Source organism: Festucalex cinctus, chromosome 4 (assembly GCF_051991245.1).
Source record: "Festucalex cinctus isolate MCC-2025b chromosome 4, RoL_Fcin_1.0, whole genome shotgun sequence".
NCBI classification, from domain to species: Eukaryota; Metazoa; Chordata; class Actinopteri; order Syngnathiformes; family Syngnathidae; genus Festucalex; species Festucalex cinctus.
This window is the reverse complement of record NC_135414.1, coordinates 25436840-25456330: the sequence shown is the minus strand read 5'-3', so window position 1 is coordinate 25456330 and position 19491 is coordinate 25436840. Positions and strand designations below refer to the sequence as shown.

General features: G+C 40.4%; 1 protein-coding gene across 3 annotated transcripts in view; it reads left to right on the top strand.

The window, feature by feature from the left end:
• Positions 1-19491, top strand: part of kif26ba (kinesin family member 26Ba) — a 75640-nt gene that overhangs the window by 40910 nt on the left and 15239 nt on the right. For all 3 annotated transcript variants that reach the window (XM_077519887.1, XM_077519886.1, XM_077519885.1), the window contains exons 5-12: positions 2832-3042; positions 12507-12722; positions 13336-13429; positions 14898-15043; positions 16605-16721; positions 17408-17594; positions 17729-17918; positions 19289-19460. In XM_077519887.1, the coding sequence (XP_077376013.1) occupies positions 2832-3042; positions 12507-12722; positions 13336-13429; positions 14898-15043; positions 16605-16721; positions 17408-17594; positions 17729-17918; positions 19289-19460 (1333 nt within the window). The remainder of the gene's footprint in view (positions 1-2831; positions 3043-12506; positions 12723-13335; positions 13430-14897; positions 15044-16604; positions 16722-17407; positions 17595-17728; positions 17919-19288; positions 19461-19491) is intronic.

Genomic DNA, 19491 nt, shown 5'->3' with positions numbered 1-19491 from the left:
TGGCAGACAGAGGAGGTGCTGATGGATGGGGGGGTGCAGTCGATGGATGGAAAACAAGTGCCCTTCATTTTAGAGTTAGATTGGAATAGATCCACTCAGCCAAATCCCAGGCCACTTGTCATTAAACGCTTCCAATTAGATGTGGAGGTGTGCGTGTATATGTGTGTGTAGCTATAGATAGAACACACACACACGCACACCTGTACCCTGTTATGACTATTTGTCAAACTGATGGATTTGACAAGCGGATTATCGTAAAGTGATGCCTCTATGTGAGAGGGATTCCTGTCACTGCATGTCCATCATCTTACTGTCGCAAAGTGACTACAACATTGCACCAATCTCATCCAACTTTATTTATAAAGCACACTCTAAAAAGAGAATTGTTGAACCGATTTAAGATTACCAATTGAATTGTTGACCAACTTAAAAAAAAAAATCGCTTCAATTTGTTCACACATGATTGAATTAAGTTAGTCCAAAGTGAATATATCAAGTTTAACTAATTATAAGTTCATTAAAATGGACGCGAAGAAGACGTATGAGCTTAGTTTTATTTTTTTATTATTTTTATTATTTTATTTATATTTTTATATTATGTATTTATATTTATGTATATTATTTTATTATAATAATATAATTATTTTATTTTGTTTTTTAATTTGTATTATTATTTATTGATTTTTATTTATTTTATTATTTTTATTTATTCATATTCTTCTTCTTCTTCTTATTATTATTATTATTATTATTATTATTATTATTATTATTATTATTATTATTATTGTTATTTTATGATTAGTTTTATCATAGATTATCGTGGATTTATTACCTGAGCAATACAGCGATCATCGGGGTATCGTCATATCGTGAAATAATCGTTATCGTGAGCCTTGTATCGCATAATGTATCGTGAGGTAGCCAGAGGTTCCCACCCCTAGTGCTGTGTACACACAAATTGAAGAAAAGGGCACAAAATAGGCAACAACAATAAAGTGAAAAACAATACAATAATAAAACCATGAAAAGACAGAAAACTAAACTGTAACTAAAACTGTAACAGAGTCAACTCTCAACGGGGTGTAAACGTGAGTAAGAATAAGTGAGTTTTTAGTGGTAACTTAAAAACAGGAAGTGAACTGACCAGCCTGATCGTTTCATAGTCTCAGCGCGGCCACTAAAAAGGCCTGATCGCCTCTCAACTAACTTGGTTTTTGATTAAAGAACAAGAAGAGCCAGATCTGCCGACCTCAGAGAACGAGGTGCCATGAAGCCATGAGGACATTTAAAGCAAACAAGAATTTTTAAATCATTCCAGTTAAAAGAGGAGTGGCTGCATTCTTTTTTATTTTTATTTTGTTTGCATATTGTACACACCAAAGATTGCGTCCGTAATGATGCACTTTCCAAATCTTCTTGAAGAAATTAATGCTTCAATTGGCCAACATTCAATTTGCAACCCACACTGCTCATCTCATTGCTCCTCTAGTGTCCCTCCATTATTTCCACACTACAGCCACCTGCCCGCCTCCTCTGCCTTGCGCTCATCTCAGTAACCCGCCGCACTTAATTGAAAGCCAATGATGTGAGATCTAGCTCTTTGACCGAGTCTGCGCCAGGGCACGAGGTCCGCTCTCTCGCTCGAGCCTCACGTTAATACATCCGAAGAATGACAAACCGCAGCATTCCGACTGCTTCAGAGCTCAATTACGCGATTATAATCTTAATATTCAGCCTCTTTGTGAATTAATTCTCACTAATTCATAAATTACTTTTGCAATTTTTCCATTAACAGTTGTGCATGGAAAAGATTGAATTTAATTTACCGTATTTTCCGCACTATAAGGTGCACCTAAAAGCCTTCAATTTTTCCAAAAGCTGACCATGCGCCTTCTAATCCAGTGCGCCTTATATATGGATCAATATTGAGCCACAACAGGTCTCGCTGTTAAGACGCTATCGGTGACCCTGCACGATCGGTGACGCGCATGCGCAGAAGATCCCGCCATCTTGGATCGCGAGCTAATACTAATACTTTACCTCAGAGAAAATAAAAAACAACAACAGCTTTTTATTCATTTTGGGAGTGAATGGACTTGTCAGAAAGCTGGTTTGTAATCGATTAATAAAGTTTGACTGACCTATCTGACTGTTTTGTTGGCATTCCCTTTAGCGCAGCGCCATCTAATGGATGCATAACGTAACCCCAGCCTCTACTGTAGCGCCTTATATATGGAAAAAGTTTGAAAATATGTCATTCATTGAAGGTGTGCCTTATAGCGAAATATTTGGGCTGCAGCCTACTGAAAATTCTTGATTTGCAAGAGAAAAAAAAATGTATTCCTCTTAATAATGAACAACAACAATTTTTTATGTTTCAACAACAATCATGGAGAATTGTGCTCTGTTGGAGAGAAATATTCAAGAAGCTAAAAACGAGTGAACAAGAGCTGCAGATGGAGGGGAAGAAGGAGAGATTTAGAAGTGGAAGTTAAAAAGAGAGAACAAAGGAGAGCGCCTGAGTTGGGAATAGATGCAGCAGAAATATAAATATCATTTTTTGGTGGCTCCCTTTGAGCAGAACGCCACAGGGAATAGAGCAACAAGAAAGCAAATGAGACACTCCCCTTCCAGATGTTGCGACTTATGTCAACAACGGTGTGTGCGTGCGTGCGTGCGCGCGCGTAGCTCCAGTCTGCAATTAGCATTTCTGTCAAACTTTAAAGGATGCCATGCTAGATCCTTGTTAGCAGGCTTAAAACATCAATTATGGCTTGAATGAATCAAAAACATGAACATCTGTCGTCTTTCGTCTGTTGTTTCCCTGTCAGAGCCGCACAAAAGCTGAATCTAACATCCAAGAAGAAGAAGTTGAAAGCTGCCGCGACAGCGCCGCTGCCTGTGACATCATCGTCGCCAACATGCGACAGCCAATTGTTCCCCACCAATTTCGGCTCCGCCCTCCTGGCAGCCCCGCCCCCTGCCCCTCCCTGCCTACTTCGTGCGGCCAATAAGATCAAAGACACGCCTGGTCTGGGAAAGGTAAGAGATGTATTTATTTGTCATTCTCATTCACTAAAATATGAATACAACTCTTTTCTATTTTAAGAATGAGAACTTGGATAACTATAGGTTTCAATGAGTGTATGACATCATCTAACTGTTTCACAATTCTGACCTGAAGCTGGATGTTTTGGTCCCAAGTCACCTCTGCCGTATCGTACTAAAAATATGCCTAATGGTTACCACGGTAACACATCTCAAGCTGACAAAAGTCATCTGTCACCCTAGCCAGCACTTGATGAAATGTACGTGGCGTGGATGCTGCTGAAGTGTGTGCAATATCGATTGTCCATGTAATGAGTTTTTAGTGCCCCCCCACCCCCTTCCACAGTTTTGTGCTCACTGACAGTTCATTCACGTGCGCGTGTGTGGGTTCGCATGACAAAAGCAACAAACAGACGTAAAAAAGATGATATCTATTGTGACAAAGAGACATTGAGAGGGGACCAAGACCCTACATGTGTGCAGAAGAGGAAGGAGGGCGGAGAAGTGGCAGTAAAACAGGCCAAACGTCAGCTGTTAGGTGGTGAGGCACGAAGGAGATTAGTTGCATTCTAGGATTGATAGTGTAGAACTAAATCGTAAAACGAGTTTTAAAGTTGCAGGTGCTTGTACCAGGCAGGACCAATAATCAGCATCTCACTTTTCTTAGAAGCAAAAAAATGAACCTCAACAAGACACGCCTGCAGATTACAGCAACATTTTGGTTACTGTGGTTAATTTTAGTTTGGTCACGCTGCGGCCTGTAACAACAACAATTTGGCTTTAAAATAACATTTTAAATGTCAAATCCATTCTTTTGCGCAACCAATTAGTGCTCACTTTTGAGCCTCCATTTGAGTTCATCTCCATATGGAAGTGACAGATGTCTCCTCGGTTGTCAGGAAGACACACACAAGTACACGGGCACACACATATTCGCAGTCTGCCTTGTAGCATCTTAATTCAACCACATTGGCACTGCTTGTTGCTTCTTTCTAGTTATCACAAAAAAAAAAAAAAACATCCATTCATTCATCCATTTTCTCTACCACTTTTCCATAATTAGATTGATCTTGAGCCTATCCCAGCTGATTATGTCCAAGAGGCTCCATACACCCTGGACTGGTCGCTAGCCAATCACAGGGCACATATAGACAGTCGCATCGGTTGGTGTCTTACTTGCATTTGTGTTTGAGGCTGTTGAGCTCAACTCACCCTGACTTTGATCAAAACACTAAATCACCCGCTTAGTTCGATGTCTGCTTGCTTGTGCTTATTCTCAAATTTCCTGCCTAAGCAGTGTGCTCTAGATAAGACTTCACACTGCTGTGATGTGGAATGGAAATTTGTCGCGAATATCCTGCTACTCTCCAACATAACTAGCTTGTGTTACACAAAATCAATCAGATCTCGCCGTGAGCTAATCAAATACACACGTGCACATGCACCAACATGACTGGGGTGACATTTCTCCAAGAAAAATGTCACCAGCAGCGGGGGGTCGACGTCCCCTGCTGCAATGGCATTTGCACACTTGCACACAACCCACAACCCTGCACCTTGCATGCACCACATTTTATAGGATTACATTGTACAACTAGGCAAAGTGCAATTTCTGCAGAAATTGCATGGGAATACTGAAAGTTGAATGCTAATAAAACATTTCCCAAGCGAGATTTGCTGAGCAGTATCATAGAGCTGGTAATGATGAAAAGTTGTATGTATGGAAGTTGCCGTGGGAAAGTGGGATTTGGAAAAAGGTCAATGTCAGTCCCATTGAAAACGGGGGGGAAAGTTCATATTTAACATTAAATTGTGCGAGTACTGTAATTTATGTGGAATCAAATGATATATACCAAAGATGGCGTGAATTATTGAAGCAAGTTGAAATTTTAACAGTGTTAATCGGATGTATTATGTGGGAGTTTTTGCACATCAAAAAAGTGTGGAGAATAAAATATGCCTGAAATAATAATAACTAGACTAAGTGCAATTTCTGGAGAAATTGTGTGGGAATGCTGAAAGCTGAATGCTAATAGCTGAATGCTAACATCTGAATGCATGTGGAATGCTTATGAAGTAAATTGAGAGATAAATTATGAAATTATGATCTCCTGGTTACTGGACAATGCACTTTACCAACTGTGCCACTGAGTAGTGTAAGACACCTGGTAATGATGATACGTTATATGTATGGAAATGGGCATGGAAAGTGATACTTAGAAAAAGTTCAATGTCTGTCCCATTGAAAATGAATGGAGAACAGTTGAGATTACAAGTTAATTTGTGCCAATACTAGTAAGTAATGTGGAATCAGACGATATATATACCCCTGGAGGTGTGAATTTTTTAAGCTAGTTGAAATTTGAACAGTGTAAATTGGAAGTATTATGTGGGAGTTGTTATGCTGCAAAAAATGGGGGAATAAAAATCACAATAACATATGTGGGAATGCTTAAGCATTCTCGCAAAGAATCCGAATAACATATGTGGGAATGCTGAAAAGCATTCCCACAATGAAAGATGTCCAATGAGCAGCAAATCCCCCAATGGAAGGCAGCGAGATACATTTACAGGTCTGATATTAATATGACAGGAAACAGATTGAGACGTCACATTTAAAGCCGAGGGAAATCAGCCTGCGTTGGTCATGTGTGTGTGCGCACATGCGTGTTTTACAAGCCTGCTTCCGTCCAGAGATGTCAAATGAATCCCAATCCCTTGGAGGATGTTCCTGAGTGGCGTGCGTATCTCACCTTCCCTTGTGGTATTGTTACGCTCTGTGATGTCCTATAGGTCGCAGGTGCCTACTCACTTCACCGTAATTAAATCAAACAGCTGGGAGCCTCTCATTGAGGAGCGCAGAGGTGCCCGTGTATCAGTCAAGGAAATTAAGTTATACAAAATGAACACTTAGTCTAGTGACTGTCATGTAGTGCAAAAATATGATGATGGTAACACATTTGGTAAATTTGTTGGATCTACTACTATGTATGTATTTCCATAAAGGGACATTCAGTGATCCCTAGCGCCCTCTAGTGGTGAACTAAAAACCGACTGTTTATGTCAACAGCAAGCAAAAAAAAAAATAATAATGTTGTATCACATAAACATCCATCCATCCATCCATCCATCCAAAATACAAATTGGTGGTGAAATCTGAGCCACCGTAGTGTGCGTGCTCCTGTGTGCTTCTAATGCTATTCTAATGCTATTCTTTGACCACTAGATAGCGCTAATTACTACACACGACTGCACAAAAAAAGTCTTTACAATAATATCTTGTATGTTCCTCCAATAGCCTAAACACAACATTCTTAATAATAATGTGCTTGTGGAATATAAAGTAGCAAAATCTACCCACTTTTACCCATCTCAGGGGGTGGCCATTTTGCCACTTGCTGTCTACTGAAAATGACATCACATCAACAACCACTCATGGCTCAGCTTCAGAACACAGGTGAGCCATGATTGGTCAAAAGTCATTTTCAGTTGACAGCAAGTGGGCAAAATGGCTGCCACCTGAGATGGATAAAAACAAGTGGATTTAGCTTTTCCTTCCTTCCTTCCTTCCTTCCTTCCTTCCTTCCTTCCTTCCTTCCTTCCTTCCTTCCTTCCTTCCATCCATCCATCCATCCATCCATCCATCCATCCATCCATCCATCCATCCATCCATCCATCCTATTCATAAGCTGTACTGTAAAGAAAATGGCTGGATTGATGGATCCAGTGGTGTACTGTGTCACACTAAAAGCTTTTCCCCAATATTTTAGATTTAGCCACATGAGAGGGTCAACATATTTGCAGATGAGCATTATTACCTTTCTAAATCTAAAAGTCAATGATACTAGGAGGGGAATTAAAGGAGAGGGAAACAAAAAGCTGAAGGGTTAAACTGCTTCATTCTTATCCTCGAGCTCTCTCCTGGTCATCCTTTCATCCATGCTCATCTCCATTTCTCAGTGTTTTCAATAACTGAAGGACAGAGGCCGATTTTTTTCTTTTTCTTTTTTTTTTTTTATCCATCTCATCTATGCACTCCACATTTTGCATGCACACACGGCTTGAGACTTGACCTTGGGGGGAAGATGATACAATGACAGCTAATCAATTTTTAATAGCAGTGGTGATCCCTTCTCAGGCAGCAAACTGTGCGTGCGTTCGTGTGCATGTTCTCTGTGTGTGCTCTCATGCCTTTAAATGAATGAGTGCTTCTGTTATGAGACTGCTGTATTCCACCTTGTAGATGAAATATTAATGTAGTCAGTGCTGACAGAGATGGAGCATATTATTGACATACGCACACTCACGTACGCAGACATCCTGATACTTGTGTTACTTGATGATGAAACTCTACTCTCAAACCGTTTTGTTTTTTTTGTCGCAGAGAAATTTTTAACATGTTGATGGTAAGGCATCACTTCAAGTGAGTGTATTGTGGTTTCTAGATTGTAGAATGTATATAGCATGAAACTTGAACGTATCCAAGGGTGTTGCAATCAAGATTGCACATTGGTATCTCATGAACCTGCTCTTATCAGAATGTAGTAGTATTTTATGCAAAAGTAACATACAGGTAAGTAGAAATATGACATATTTTAGGTCACTTGACAAAAGTTACTGTTTCAAGTTAAGTGGCTTATGAATAAGTATATAGAAGTATGGCTGCATATTTTAGTCATTAATACAGTAATTTCATAAGAATTCATAGTTTAGTTAAAATCAGAAAAAAAATATTTTACTGTAAAAAAAATGAGTGTGATATTGATATGTGTTGACGTAATTTTTCTGCCACTAGATGGCATAATTGCATTTGTAAGACTGTGACAGCTCAGTCCATTTTTCTAATCTTTAACATGAAGTAACTTGTGAAATTCTGCACATTTTTAAAATTGTAAAATACAACTTGACCCCAGTTCTCCACAAATCTATATGCCATTATTAAACTTATTGCTGCAAAATTTCGACATGGACGTGCCTGCTGTGTTGCGACTGGAATTCCCCCAGTACAGGCTTTCCAAGTAAATGGTGGTCATTAATCACGCGTTAAAACAAATTAGTGCCGTTAAAGTACCTTTAAATTAACTAAAAATAATTTTGACACCCACAGAAAAAAAGTCAACATCACCATGATTCTAACCATGTTGAATGTTGTGAACATGTTATATCCAATTATGCACAGGCAGCGACTTGAATTCAGTTTATATTCTGCCTGTTCAGCGTGTGCATGGACATGGCAGGCAAAACTATCAAATGGATAACTGGGAGAGCCATTAGTTGTGAGTGCTGCGAAAGAGAGAGATGACACATGGGAAGGATGGAGGGATTTTAAGAGAGGGATGAAGGAAGGGATGTGTGAGGGGATATTCGCATGGTCTCACCAGCTCGCTTCTTTTTTTTTTTCTCCCCCCCAGTAACCACAACAAAGAGTCCATTAGCTTTGTCCTCTCATCAACAAAGTGTGTGTGCATGAAATTGGCTGTGGCGCTTGGCTTCACATATTGATCCATACCAGTGTGCAAGTAGGCCAAGGATCCTTTGAGAATACTGTCGGTTTCAAAACACACAAGCAAACGCAACTTTTAGCCTAACTTAGGTTTAATTTAAACATGGTAAAGTCTCAGGACCATTTGGCGCTATTGTCACCAATTAGGTTGATTGTTATGGGATACCAGGGATATGACGGATTCGTAATCGTCTGTCCTCACAGTTTTATTTGGTGTGTTTATAGATTTTATGTCTGTGCAAAGACTCAGAAGAAGGATAAATCTGCTGGCTTAAATACTCTTGCTGCAAAGGGTTTCTATGAAGCTATTGACTGTTTTGACAAAAGATCAAGCGGCAGAAGTCGCTCCGATGCGCAGCAGATCTGGCAGCTGTTCTGACATCTCTGCCAAACTTAAAGGTCTCTCATATTTGGGTCTCTGGAGTGTCTGCCCACCCATCAAGTGAGAAAATACACAACCAAGAAACCGTTTTTTGTGAGTCGCAATCTGAATTTTTGCCAGATGTTACAAAATGAAAGTTTCTCCACATGTGACTCTGCAGCTAACTCAAACAAAAATGTGTCATTTTCCTCATTTACTGTCATGACTAGGGTCATGCAAGGGTTATGCTTACTGTCATGACTTGGGTCATGTAAGGGTTATGTTTACGGTCATGACTAGGGTCATGCAAGGGTTATGCTTGGGCCATGCAAAGGTTATGTTTGGCTCATGCCTGTGAGGTCAAGTGTCTGTTTTTTAACTGATGTAACCAGCATCTAGTTTCAACTGGTAAGACGCTATGTGATGTCAGAAGCTATGTGATGTCACGATCTTTAATCTCTCTATCTGGTCAACAGCCAATCATATAATTCTATGTCAGTCCTGTTACCCACATGTCTAACCACAACCAATCAGATCGATCCGCTGTCTATATAAGCCTTTCTGAGCTGGGTGTGTTTTTGTCGGATTATTACCTCTGTTCCTCTGTGCACCTCCACAACCCAAGTTAGCTTAGCGTCTCGTGATTCTCGATACATTCTCGTTGTTTCTCGTCTAGTCAAATTTGTTCTACGCCTCTCGATGTTATGCGAATAGAGTTAAAGAGTTAAAATCTTATTTGTGTCTGCGTTTTTGGGATCCAGCTCCAAAACATAACAATGACAAAGTTCAAAACTAACAAGTCAGTGTATCCTTTGTGTGCTAGGCCACTCCCATGCTCAGTAGTCGTTATGGTAATGCAAAGTTGTACAGTTTTTGGCACAGCCCACAGCAGAGGGGGCAGGGTGAACAGATTTCCCCCTAAGATTTGACGTTTAAAGTGGGTGATAAGTGGATTGTAATTTTTCATTCTTGGGGTATTGTGACAAAAGTGTGTAAAGACACCTGGGAACTGTTTTAATTAGTGAAAAATTGCACAATATGTCTCCTTTAATTAAACACAAAGGCCTGGTGGAATACTGGCTGTGTATGCGTTGCTCATTATCTAGGCAGCATTTTCAATGCAGCGTTTGTCTTGGATTTCAATAGATTATGCCGGGGTACTTAATTTTGTGGCTGGTGAGTTTAGCTTTATAATCCTGTCTCTTGTGAAGGACCATTTATCCCAATATGTGAATGAACTGACACACTGTGGCATGGTGGACTCTGTATACGCCACTTATTTACTCACTCACTCTCAGACAAGAGAAGGAAAAAGGCTCTCAAGAGGAGGGAAGATTTTACGAGTTACGCCTTGTAAAGCGTGCGCCAGTAAAATCCTTCCCCCAGGCTCTCACTGATGTGATGGGCTCTTTTATTGGGGTCACGAGAGGGCACGTGGAATCCAAGTGTGTGTTGGAGTGTGTCTGTGTGTGTGTGTGTGTGTGTGTGTGTGTGCGCGACATGCAAAGTGTTGACCTGGCACTGAGCCACTGCTCAGTTCACCTGGGTCACCAAGGTTGCATATTTATCCTTTCGCAGGTGAGCGTGAAGCATCATTTTAAAATTGATAATTATTTTCACGTGAGGGAGACTCAAACACACACACAAAATGCACACGTGCACACCCAGTTGATTGAACCAGTTCTCTTAAATGGCCCATGGTCATTTAATGATGCAACCAAAGGAAAGCCTGTTAATATGTTATTAGATGTGAGTGAGAGCGCGAGAGATGAATGTGCACATAAACAGGAACACGCTGTGTGCTAAGACCTCTTTGGATTTTATATCTCCCTTTCTACAACACGGGATACATAATATATTTTTATATTAGTTACCGGGCACCAGAGAGGCTTTTATGCTGTTACACCTCATAACCTAGTTGTCATTTAAGATGGGGTTGCTCAGTCAAGCGTGACCTTGTACGGCTCCCTTATTGTTTTTGTTGCCCGGTTGTGAAATTATGCATTGAAAATGAATTTAAAAAAGTTGTTTTATATTCATAGACAGTAGCCACGGGCATAATGGTTGATTAATTGATCATGAGGCATTCTGACAATTGTGTGGAAATGATTGTTGATTAATCAGGTCTTTAAGCGATCGGGGCAAAATGAAGGTGATGCTGTTGATTCGGTCTCAATTAGTCTCAGGAAAATTGAACTACGTCCACACATCCTTGATTTTCTATTGGTATTTTATTCCAATTAAAATTACTAAAAACAGTTTTCAAAATCATTGATTATTGTTAATATTTGATGTGTTTGCAGGCGATTTTTCACTATCAATCCATCTATCGATTAAGAATTGAAAATCTGATAGACCTTGTGAAGTTAATGCAGTTTCCCGTCAACCGGTTAAATTGATGCTGCTTATTATTATTATTTGACCAGAGCCTGTTAGCTCGCTAGCTAGCTGGTAAACCACCGGAGGTTTAAGCTGATATATTTTCGTGGTTCGCACATGTAGGGATGTTTAGGCATAAGAAAAACACTATACGATCAATTTTTCAGCGGCCCACAGCATTTGAGAGCAGAGACAATAATTTGATTTTTGACAAATTTGAAGCCTCATTTCATATTCTCTTATCAAAACAGGAAGGTTGGAGCCAAGATTTGAAGAATGAGGCAAACTCACCAACCACTAGTTTACTGTGATGCCCTAAATTTATGATGTATTTTATTTTAAATAATAAATGATACATTGATCTAATTTTAATTAATTAAATACAATCAAAAAATAAATACATTTTATAGTATAACCATATAACATCACTTAAAATGGAAACTCACCGTATGATGGTCAGAAGCTCTTCTTCCATTTGGATTCAGTGACGTTCTCATCCCTCTTTAAGCAAAAGAAAACATTGATATTAATATTTCTTTTAACAAACAATCATAAAAATGCACATCATTGAAAATTTAGAATTAAATCATAGTCAATGTAATCACAAATGCTCACTGTCAAAATGCTTATAAATATTGAATATTTCATAAAACCAATGCATCAATTTTACAAGTCAACCACCATGCTCACTATATATTATCTCTCTTTTTTTTTTGTCATCTTCCGAGTATTTTTGAAGACGAAGCAAACACATTTGCACATGAATTGCAAAAACTTTTTAAGACCGTGGAATGCGTATGTGGAATGTCTCGCACAATCCGAAGTGGTGACGAAGTGTGTTGCGCCCTCAGCTATCAAAGCAAACAATGGCAGCTGTCAACCGCTTAAATTGAGGCTGCTAATAGTTTCTGATGGAAGTGGGTGGAATGGAATTACTGCTTAAAGGGGATTTTTGATGTTGGGTAAAGATAAGTGGAGAATGGGGGCATTGGGGTGGGGTGTAGAAAGGGAGAAGAGTAAAGGAGAATTACAGGATATCTAAGATTTATAGCAGCCAATTGTTTGTGTATAGGTTCACATTTTGTCTTTATAATTTCTAGGTTTTGGTAAAGGCAGCAAAGTGTAGAATTGTGCAAGTGACAAGTGCAAGTGAATGTATCCCCAGCATAGTTTCCCATTATTAATACATATATGTTCCTTCTTGCTGGCCCTCAGGTGAAAGTGATGGTGCGCGTGTGTCCGGCGTCTCAGTCGGACGCGGCAGAGTCCAGTTCTTTCTTAAAGGTGGACCCGAGGAAAAAACAGATCACCATCATGGAACCGTCAGCCAATCAGACGCCAAACGCCACCGCTCAGAAGAGAGCGGGGTCCAGCCACGTCCCTCCCAAGATGTTTACCTTCGACGCCGCCTTCCCTCCTGATTCATCACAGGTAAGTGGGCCCAGTAATCAGGACCTCAACCCTACACCCATGATCTATCTACTGTATCTATCTACCGTATCTATGTACCATATACAGTATCTATCTATCTATCTATCTATCTATCTATCTACTGTATCTATCTACCGTATCTATGTACCATATACCGTATCTATCTACCATATACCGTATCTATCTATCTATCTATCTATGAACCATATACCGTATCTATCTATCTATCTATCTATCTATCTATCCTATTTTAGCTATCTACTGTATCTATCGACCGTATATACGTACCATATACCGTATGTATCGGTCTACCGTATCTATGTACCATATATACGTAGGCTACCATGTCTACTGTACCATATCTATCTCCTGTATCTTTATCTACCGTATGTATCTATTTACAGTATCTATGTACCGTATCTACCATATCTGTATACCGTATAAATCCATGCAGGTCTGTCTGTCTGTCTGTCTGTGTCTCTCTCATTCTCTCTCCAGTTTTTTACGTAGCAACATGATCATGTTAAATGCTAACCCTACATCAGGTTTTGACAGTCTCTTGACCTCAGCTCTAATTGGTTCTTCATGACTGCCCTGCCTTACCTGTTGCTAGGCGGAAGTGTGCGCAGGAACGGTTGCCGAGGTGATTCAGTCGGTCGTGAATGGAGCGGATGGATGTGTCTTCTGCTTTGGACACTCCAAGCTGGGTAAGACGCGCACACGCACGCACGTGCACATGCATGTACTAGACAAAATAGAGTGTGTGCCTCGTCTGGCCCTCATCGATCAATGCGAGAAGGAAGAGGATTAGTGTGTCATTCTGGACCTGCTCTGTTTCTGTCTTCCTAATCTTCCTGAAGGCAGTCTTAAAAGGGTTGGGACCTCTCACTACAAGACTAAAACATGTTACAACCAACATGCATGTTCACAATTAAAGCCTACAACCTCTAAGGACAGCGCTTCCAACTTGACACCACTGTGCTGGAATATAAATATGCATGATGGACAACCTTGGGTCAACCCCTGCCGTCTGGGCAAGGGGCCCAGAGACGGACTTATGCTTGTCACTGCTCAATTGTACTTGATAAATGATAACTGAGTCGTTTTATATCGCGGTCGAATCCATCAAACAGCAGTTGGCGTTGCCGTTTCAATCAATATCACTGTTCTACAAGGTGATATTGCGCCGTGCCGACCTCCCCAGTTCGAACGGCTGTAACAACAGATGAGCGCCGATGTGGTCCCCCAACGGCCATCCGTAGTAATGAGGCTGCATTACAAGGGCATTAACTTTTTTACTAATTAAAATGGGGAAAGTAACACACTGAGCATTTATGATGGGCTGTTGGCTGCAGACACACGCTGGCTCACAGTCTGATTTCATAAAGTCAAGCTTTCGACGAACAAGGAGAAATGACTATAAGTCCAATAACTCCAATTGTGACTGAATTTATTGGAGGACCTTCAGGAATGTAAATTGTGCTCTGTTGCAGAAATTATGTTGATGTCCCAAGCGGACTAATTGTGGGATATTATTGAACAATAGGTTTTTAATAGCATTGCAAGCTAATCACTATAGCAACCATCAAGGCCCCCTTTTTTTTCCCCAAGAAATCTGGGATGAAAGTGTTAAACTACAGACAGCAGTTAATGAATATTCAAATCTAGATGTCACATGCACATACTGTACTGTCTCACTTTTTTTTTTTTTTAAACACATGCATACCAGTGTAATACTTTGTCTTTTTGAAGGTTAGAAACTGCAGGGGGTGAACCAACTTAGTATCAATATTAGCGACTTGACACGCACGTGCAAGATCTTAATTCATATATCTGGCCGCGTAATTATTATTGTACGAGAATTAAGAAATTGCACCAAATTTCTTTTTTTAAATGATTAATAAACTATTCATACAAAATTATTATAAATTTTTGTGATCATATTGCGGTGCATGATCCTCCATTGTATCACAGAACATATCACACATTTCACATGACGGCCTGTTCAAGTCCTTATAAGTCTTCAGTCGGATATCACACATTTTTTTATGTGGATTCTGATCTCCTGACAGCCACAGCAGGTGTGTGTGCCGTTTGTGTGTGTCTGCCAAGGGGGAAAACACACTTCATCCACATCAAATTTCACACACTTGCCTCTCTGTCTTTCTGATCCAGGCAAATCTTACACCATGATTGGCCGCCATGACTCCCTGCAGACGCTAGGTATCATCCCCTGTGCCATCTCTTGGCTCTTTAAGCTCATCAACGAGAGGAGGGAGAAAACAGGGGCGCGCTTCTCTGTCCGGGTGTCCGCAGTTGAGGTGAGTGGAGCGCCACTCCATATTGGCCCACTATTTGGCGTACCAGCTGCAGGGTCACAGTAGCTAAATGGTGGCACTAGACACACTGCGGTGTGTTTACTTGGAAGGCAAAGCAAATCTTGGCTTCTGCTTGTCATAAACAGACATGTTCTTCCTTTGGGTTTTGCTACACGTTATTATGAGAAACGCTACAAACATGCACACTGACTACTTTTCAAATTTAATGTGCCATTTGTTTTCACAGACGACTGTTTTCAGTTTTGACATGAACATCGTGAAAAAGCTTCAAAAACATGTGTTGAAATGCATTTTTCAAGTTTTGGCATTTTTAGGTTCCCAAAAATATGCAAACAAACCAGCCCAAACTATCGCAATTTGACCCGTTTTCAGTTAAAAACAGTGGCGAGTAAACAGACCTAAAACTGCCTTGAGTCATACAGTGAAAGCATTAATTAGTTCTTTATGATTAAAGGGATACTTTACTTATTTAGCCATTTTTGGAAGTCAAACGTGAATATTTTGCCTATAATAAATTTGATATTTTCATTATTTTTTATGCACAATTAGTACCTTTAAAAACACACATTTCGCAACTTGCTGTCGACTGAAAATGACATCACAAGGGCTCAGGTAACCAATCACAGCTCAGCTTGTGAATGTCACATGACCAAACCTAGAAAACAGGTGAGCTGTGATTGGCTACCTGAGCCCTTGTGATGTCATTTTCAGTCAAAAGCAAGGTGCAAAATGTGTTTTTGAAGGTACTAATTGTACGTGAAAAATAATGAAAGTATCAAATTAAGTATAGACAAAATATTAACTTTTATTGCTATAATGGGCTAAATAAGTGAAGAAAAAGAAAATTTAAAGAAAAAAATTCTTATTTAAAAAAAAAAAAAAAAAAAAAAGACATTGCAAGAATCAAGTCGCTGTCCCATCCAAGGCGTCTCTCCATTGCGGAGTGCCTCAAGGCTCAATTCTTGGACCAATCTTCTTTTATATGCTGTACTACTTTGTCCCCCTAGATCTATCTTTAGAAAACATAGCATCTTCTTCCAATGTTATGCATATGACAGTTGAATCTACCTGCTTTTGCGGCAAAACAATCCTGAATCCTTAAAACCTTTATTTGCATGCCTAGAAGATGTTAAAGCATGGCTGGATTTAAGCTTTTTACATTTCAATAACAAAGCTAAAGTCAGGGTGTTTGGTCCCTGCAATGTTTGTTGTTGTTTTTAAGTGCCTAAAAGGCTTGGCAACCTGTCCAAAATCTATCTGTCCAATTGGAACCTTATGTTCCTTCAAGGTCCTTCATGTCTTCCTATAAACTTTCTCCTTGAAACATAGCTTGCATGAATGCTAATGTGACACCATGTATGAGTTACGTTTTTTTTTGTTTTTTTTATGTATTGTTTGTTCTGTTTTTTAACTTGCACTTTGGTTCAACTTTGTTGTTTTGAATGTGCTATAAAAATAAAGTGGTTGGTATGGTATGCTAATAGTCAATGATACAATATTGGACATCGCTTTACTGTTTGTTTCTATGGGTGTGCTTTAAAAGGTTTGGGGCAAAGAGGAGAACCTGAAGGACTTACTTTCTGAGGTGGCCACTGGCAGCTTGCAGGACGGACAGTCACCTGGAGTCTACCTGTGTGAGGACCCCATCTGTGGCATGCAGGTACATGCACCTGTGTACGGGCATGAGTGTGTGTGAGAATCAACCAATCACGGGGCAAATATAGACAATTAACCATTCACAATCACATTTACACCTATGGGCAATTTTGAGTTTTCTATGAACCTAGCAATGCATACGTGTTGAACTGTGGGCAGACCCCAAACCCCAATCAATCAAGGAGAGATCATATTGTTAATTAGAATAATCAATATTATTCTGATTGATAATTCCTCGCACAGAAAGAGTGCAAATGAAAGTGTGTGTGTGTGTCCAATGTTATATGGTTTTGGGATTAGGGGGTGTGATACAAGAACATCTGTGTAATCCCCCACTAATCTGACATAATCTCATCAGTAATGATACCCCGCAGTAAAACAAGATCACACACATGCACACAGTCATGCATACACGTAGCAGGCGTTTAAGAAAGGTGATAATTGAATATGCCAATCATACAAGCGCATGCTGGGTAGCGCGCATCTCAACATCAATACGCTACCCTCTTTCCTTGTCTGGCTGTCTGTCTTCTTAAATCAGAATCATCTTTTACTGGTCAAATATGGAAAACACGCACGGAATTTGCCATCACAGTCGCAACCTGGCCAAGAAACAAACAAAAAAAGGGGGCACAGCATGAATCCGGGAAAAAACAAAACATCATTCCACTTTTCCTACCCCCACCGCAGCTCCAGAACCAGTCTGAACTTCGTGCGCCGACACCAGAGAAGGCAGCCTGGTTCCTGGATGCGGCCATCGCGGCTCGCCACAGCAGCCAACGTCCTGACACCACCGAAGAAGACCACAGGAATTCCCACATGCTGTTTACATTGCACATTTACCAGTACCGCATGGAGAAGACGGGCAAAGGAGGAAGTGAGTTCTCATCTCACCAATCAAATATACAATACACTCTGAAAGGGGTCTCAAACTTTTTGGACCATACGAATTTGTTTTTAAACGTTTGTTTAACTGTCAACTTGCTCGTCCACTTTTGACTACCTTTCAAGTGTCGGGAGGTCGCAGTCGCCTCCATCTGCTGGACCTGGGCAGCTGCGATGTCGGTGTCCTCGGAAGCGGAACGGGCGGGAAAGCCAGGGAGAACTCTTCGCCCGGCTCGGCGCCTCTGTGCCTTTCCCTGTCAGCCCTCGGCAACGTGATCCTGGCCCTGGTCAACGGGAGCAAACACATCCCGTACAAGTAAGCTTCAATGGGGAAGTATAGGATATGAGTGCAGAATGGAACATGTGATAAGATTATTTAATGTGTTTCACAAGAAAAAAGAAACAGTTTTAATGTACTCCAATAACTATCTGACTGAAACATTTAGGTATTTCTGTGCACAAGGTTAATAGGAGAATAAGATTTTAGAGCTGGATTGGAAGTGAGAAATCTGGCAGTTTTTTTTCTCCCTCAAGGTTTTAGGGAGTCACTGTCAGAAACAACACCTGCTGTTGCATATTCATCACTGTGGTTTAATGATGAGAGCTACAAGGAGCTAGAAAAATAAATAGTTGAAGAGCGGCCAACAAAAGGCAGAGGACAAACGGTAAAAGAGCAACAAAGCAAACATTGTTCAGTATGCATTAGCGGTTTACACTATGCAAATCTCTCTCTCGTCTCCACCATTCCCTTAATTCTGTGTCCTTGTTCTACCTTCCTTCCTGCCTTCTTCTTGGGGCTACGTGGCTGTGTGCGCCACGCTGGGTTAATTAAATCACCAGCACTTACAATTTACATGGTAAAACGAGCTCACTGAAGCTGGAGTTTTGCTTTGGTGGCTCAAGCTAAAGTGGGATTGAGAGGGGATTTATGCTCCACAAGAATCAAGTGAGAGCATGTCACTTCAGGGTTATAGTGTGGGATTACTTGATAGCAAGTCATTTTGAACGTGCTTGGCGAGGCTTTGGCCATGTTTGACGGGAAGCCACATGCTGTACGTTGAGTAGTGACACTCACTGCTTATTAAAACTGAAATAAATCCTTTCATGTCTCCTGCACTTAAATGAATGCTTACGAATTTAGTTACATTACTCTCTGAGGGGGAAGAGAGAAGGAGTAGTTGAACCCTGGGGTTGCAAGGATAAAGAGGAGAGGTCAAGACTAATGCATTTGAATGCAAACGTGTTTACAAGAGATATGCCCAAAGGATGTGTTTTTTTTTTAAAAAGGGATAGCAGCAGGAGATCTATGGTCACGGCACATGCATTGTATACACACAAAAAAGGGATGAATGTTTTTTTTTTTCTTTCTTAAAACATGTACTTTCAGTCTCCAGTCTACAAGTTTAATCTTTTAAAGAGAAAGAGAAACTTCTAATATTAGTCTGCGTAATATCCACAGTGCTTTTCTTAAAACCTTTGTGCTTACTTGTACTAATCCATATATAGAACGGAATGATTAGCATTAAATTTGCCTCTCTAATCTGTTCTCCCTCTCAACTCTTACTGTATCTATTAGCATAATCTACCATTAAAAATTGTTTGGAGGCCTTGTGAGCGATGCTATTAACTCTTCGAACGACGTCATCAACGTATCTAGCCCATAGCGTGTGCTGTGTGTGTCACAAGGGACAGCAAGCTGACCATGTTGCTGAGGGAGTCGCTAGGCAACATGAACTGCCGCACCACCATGATCGCTCACATCTCGGCCTCGCCGGCGGATTTTTCGGAAAGCCTCTCCACCATCCAGATCGCATCCCGTGTCCTACGCATGAAGAAGAAAAAAACTAAGGTCACCGTGGTGAGTCACTAAAATGTTTGCTTCATTCGTT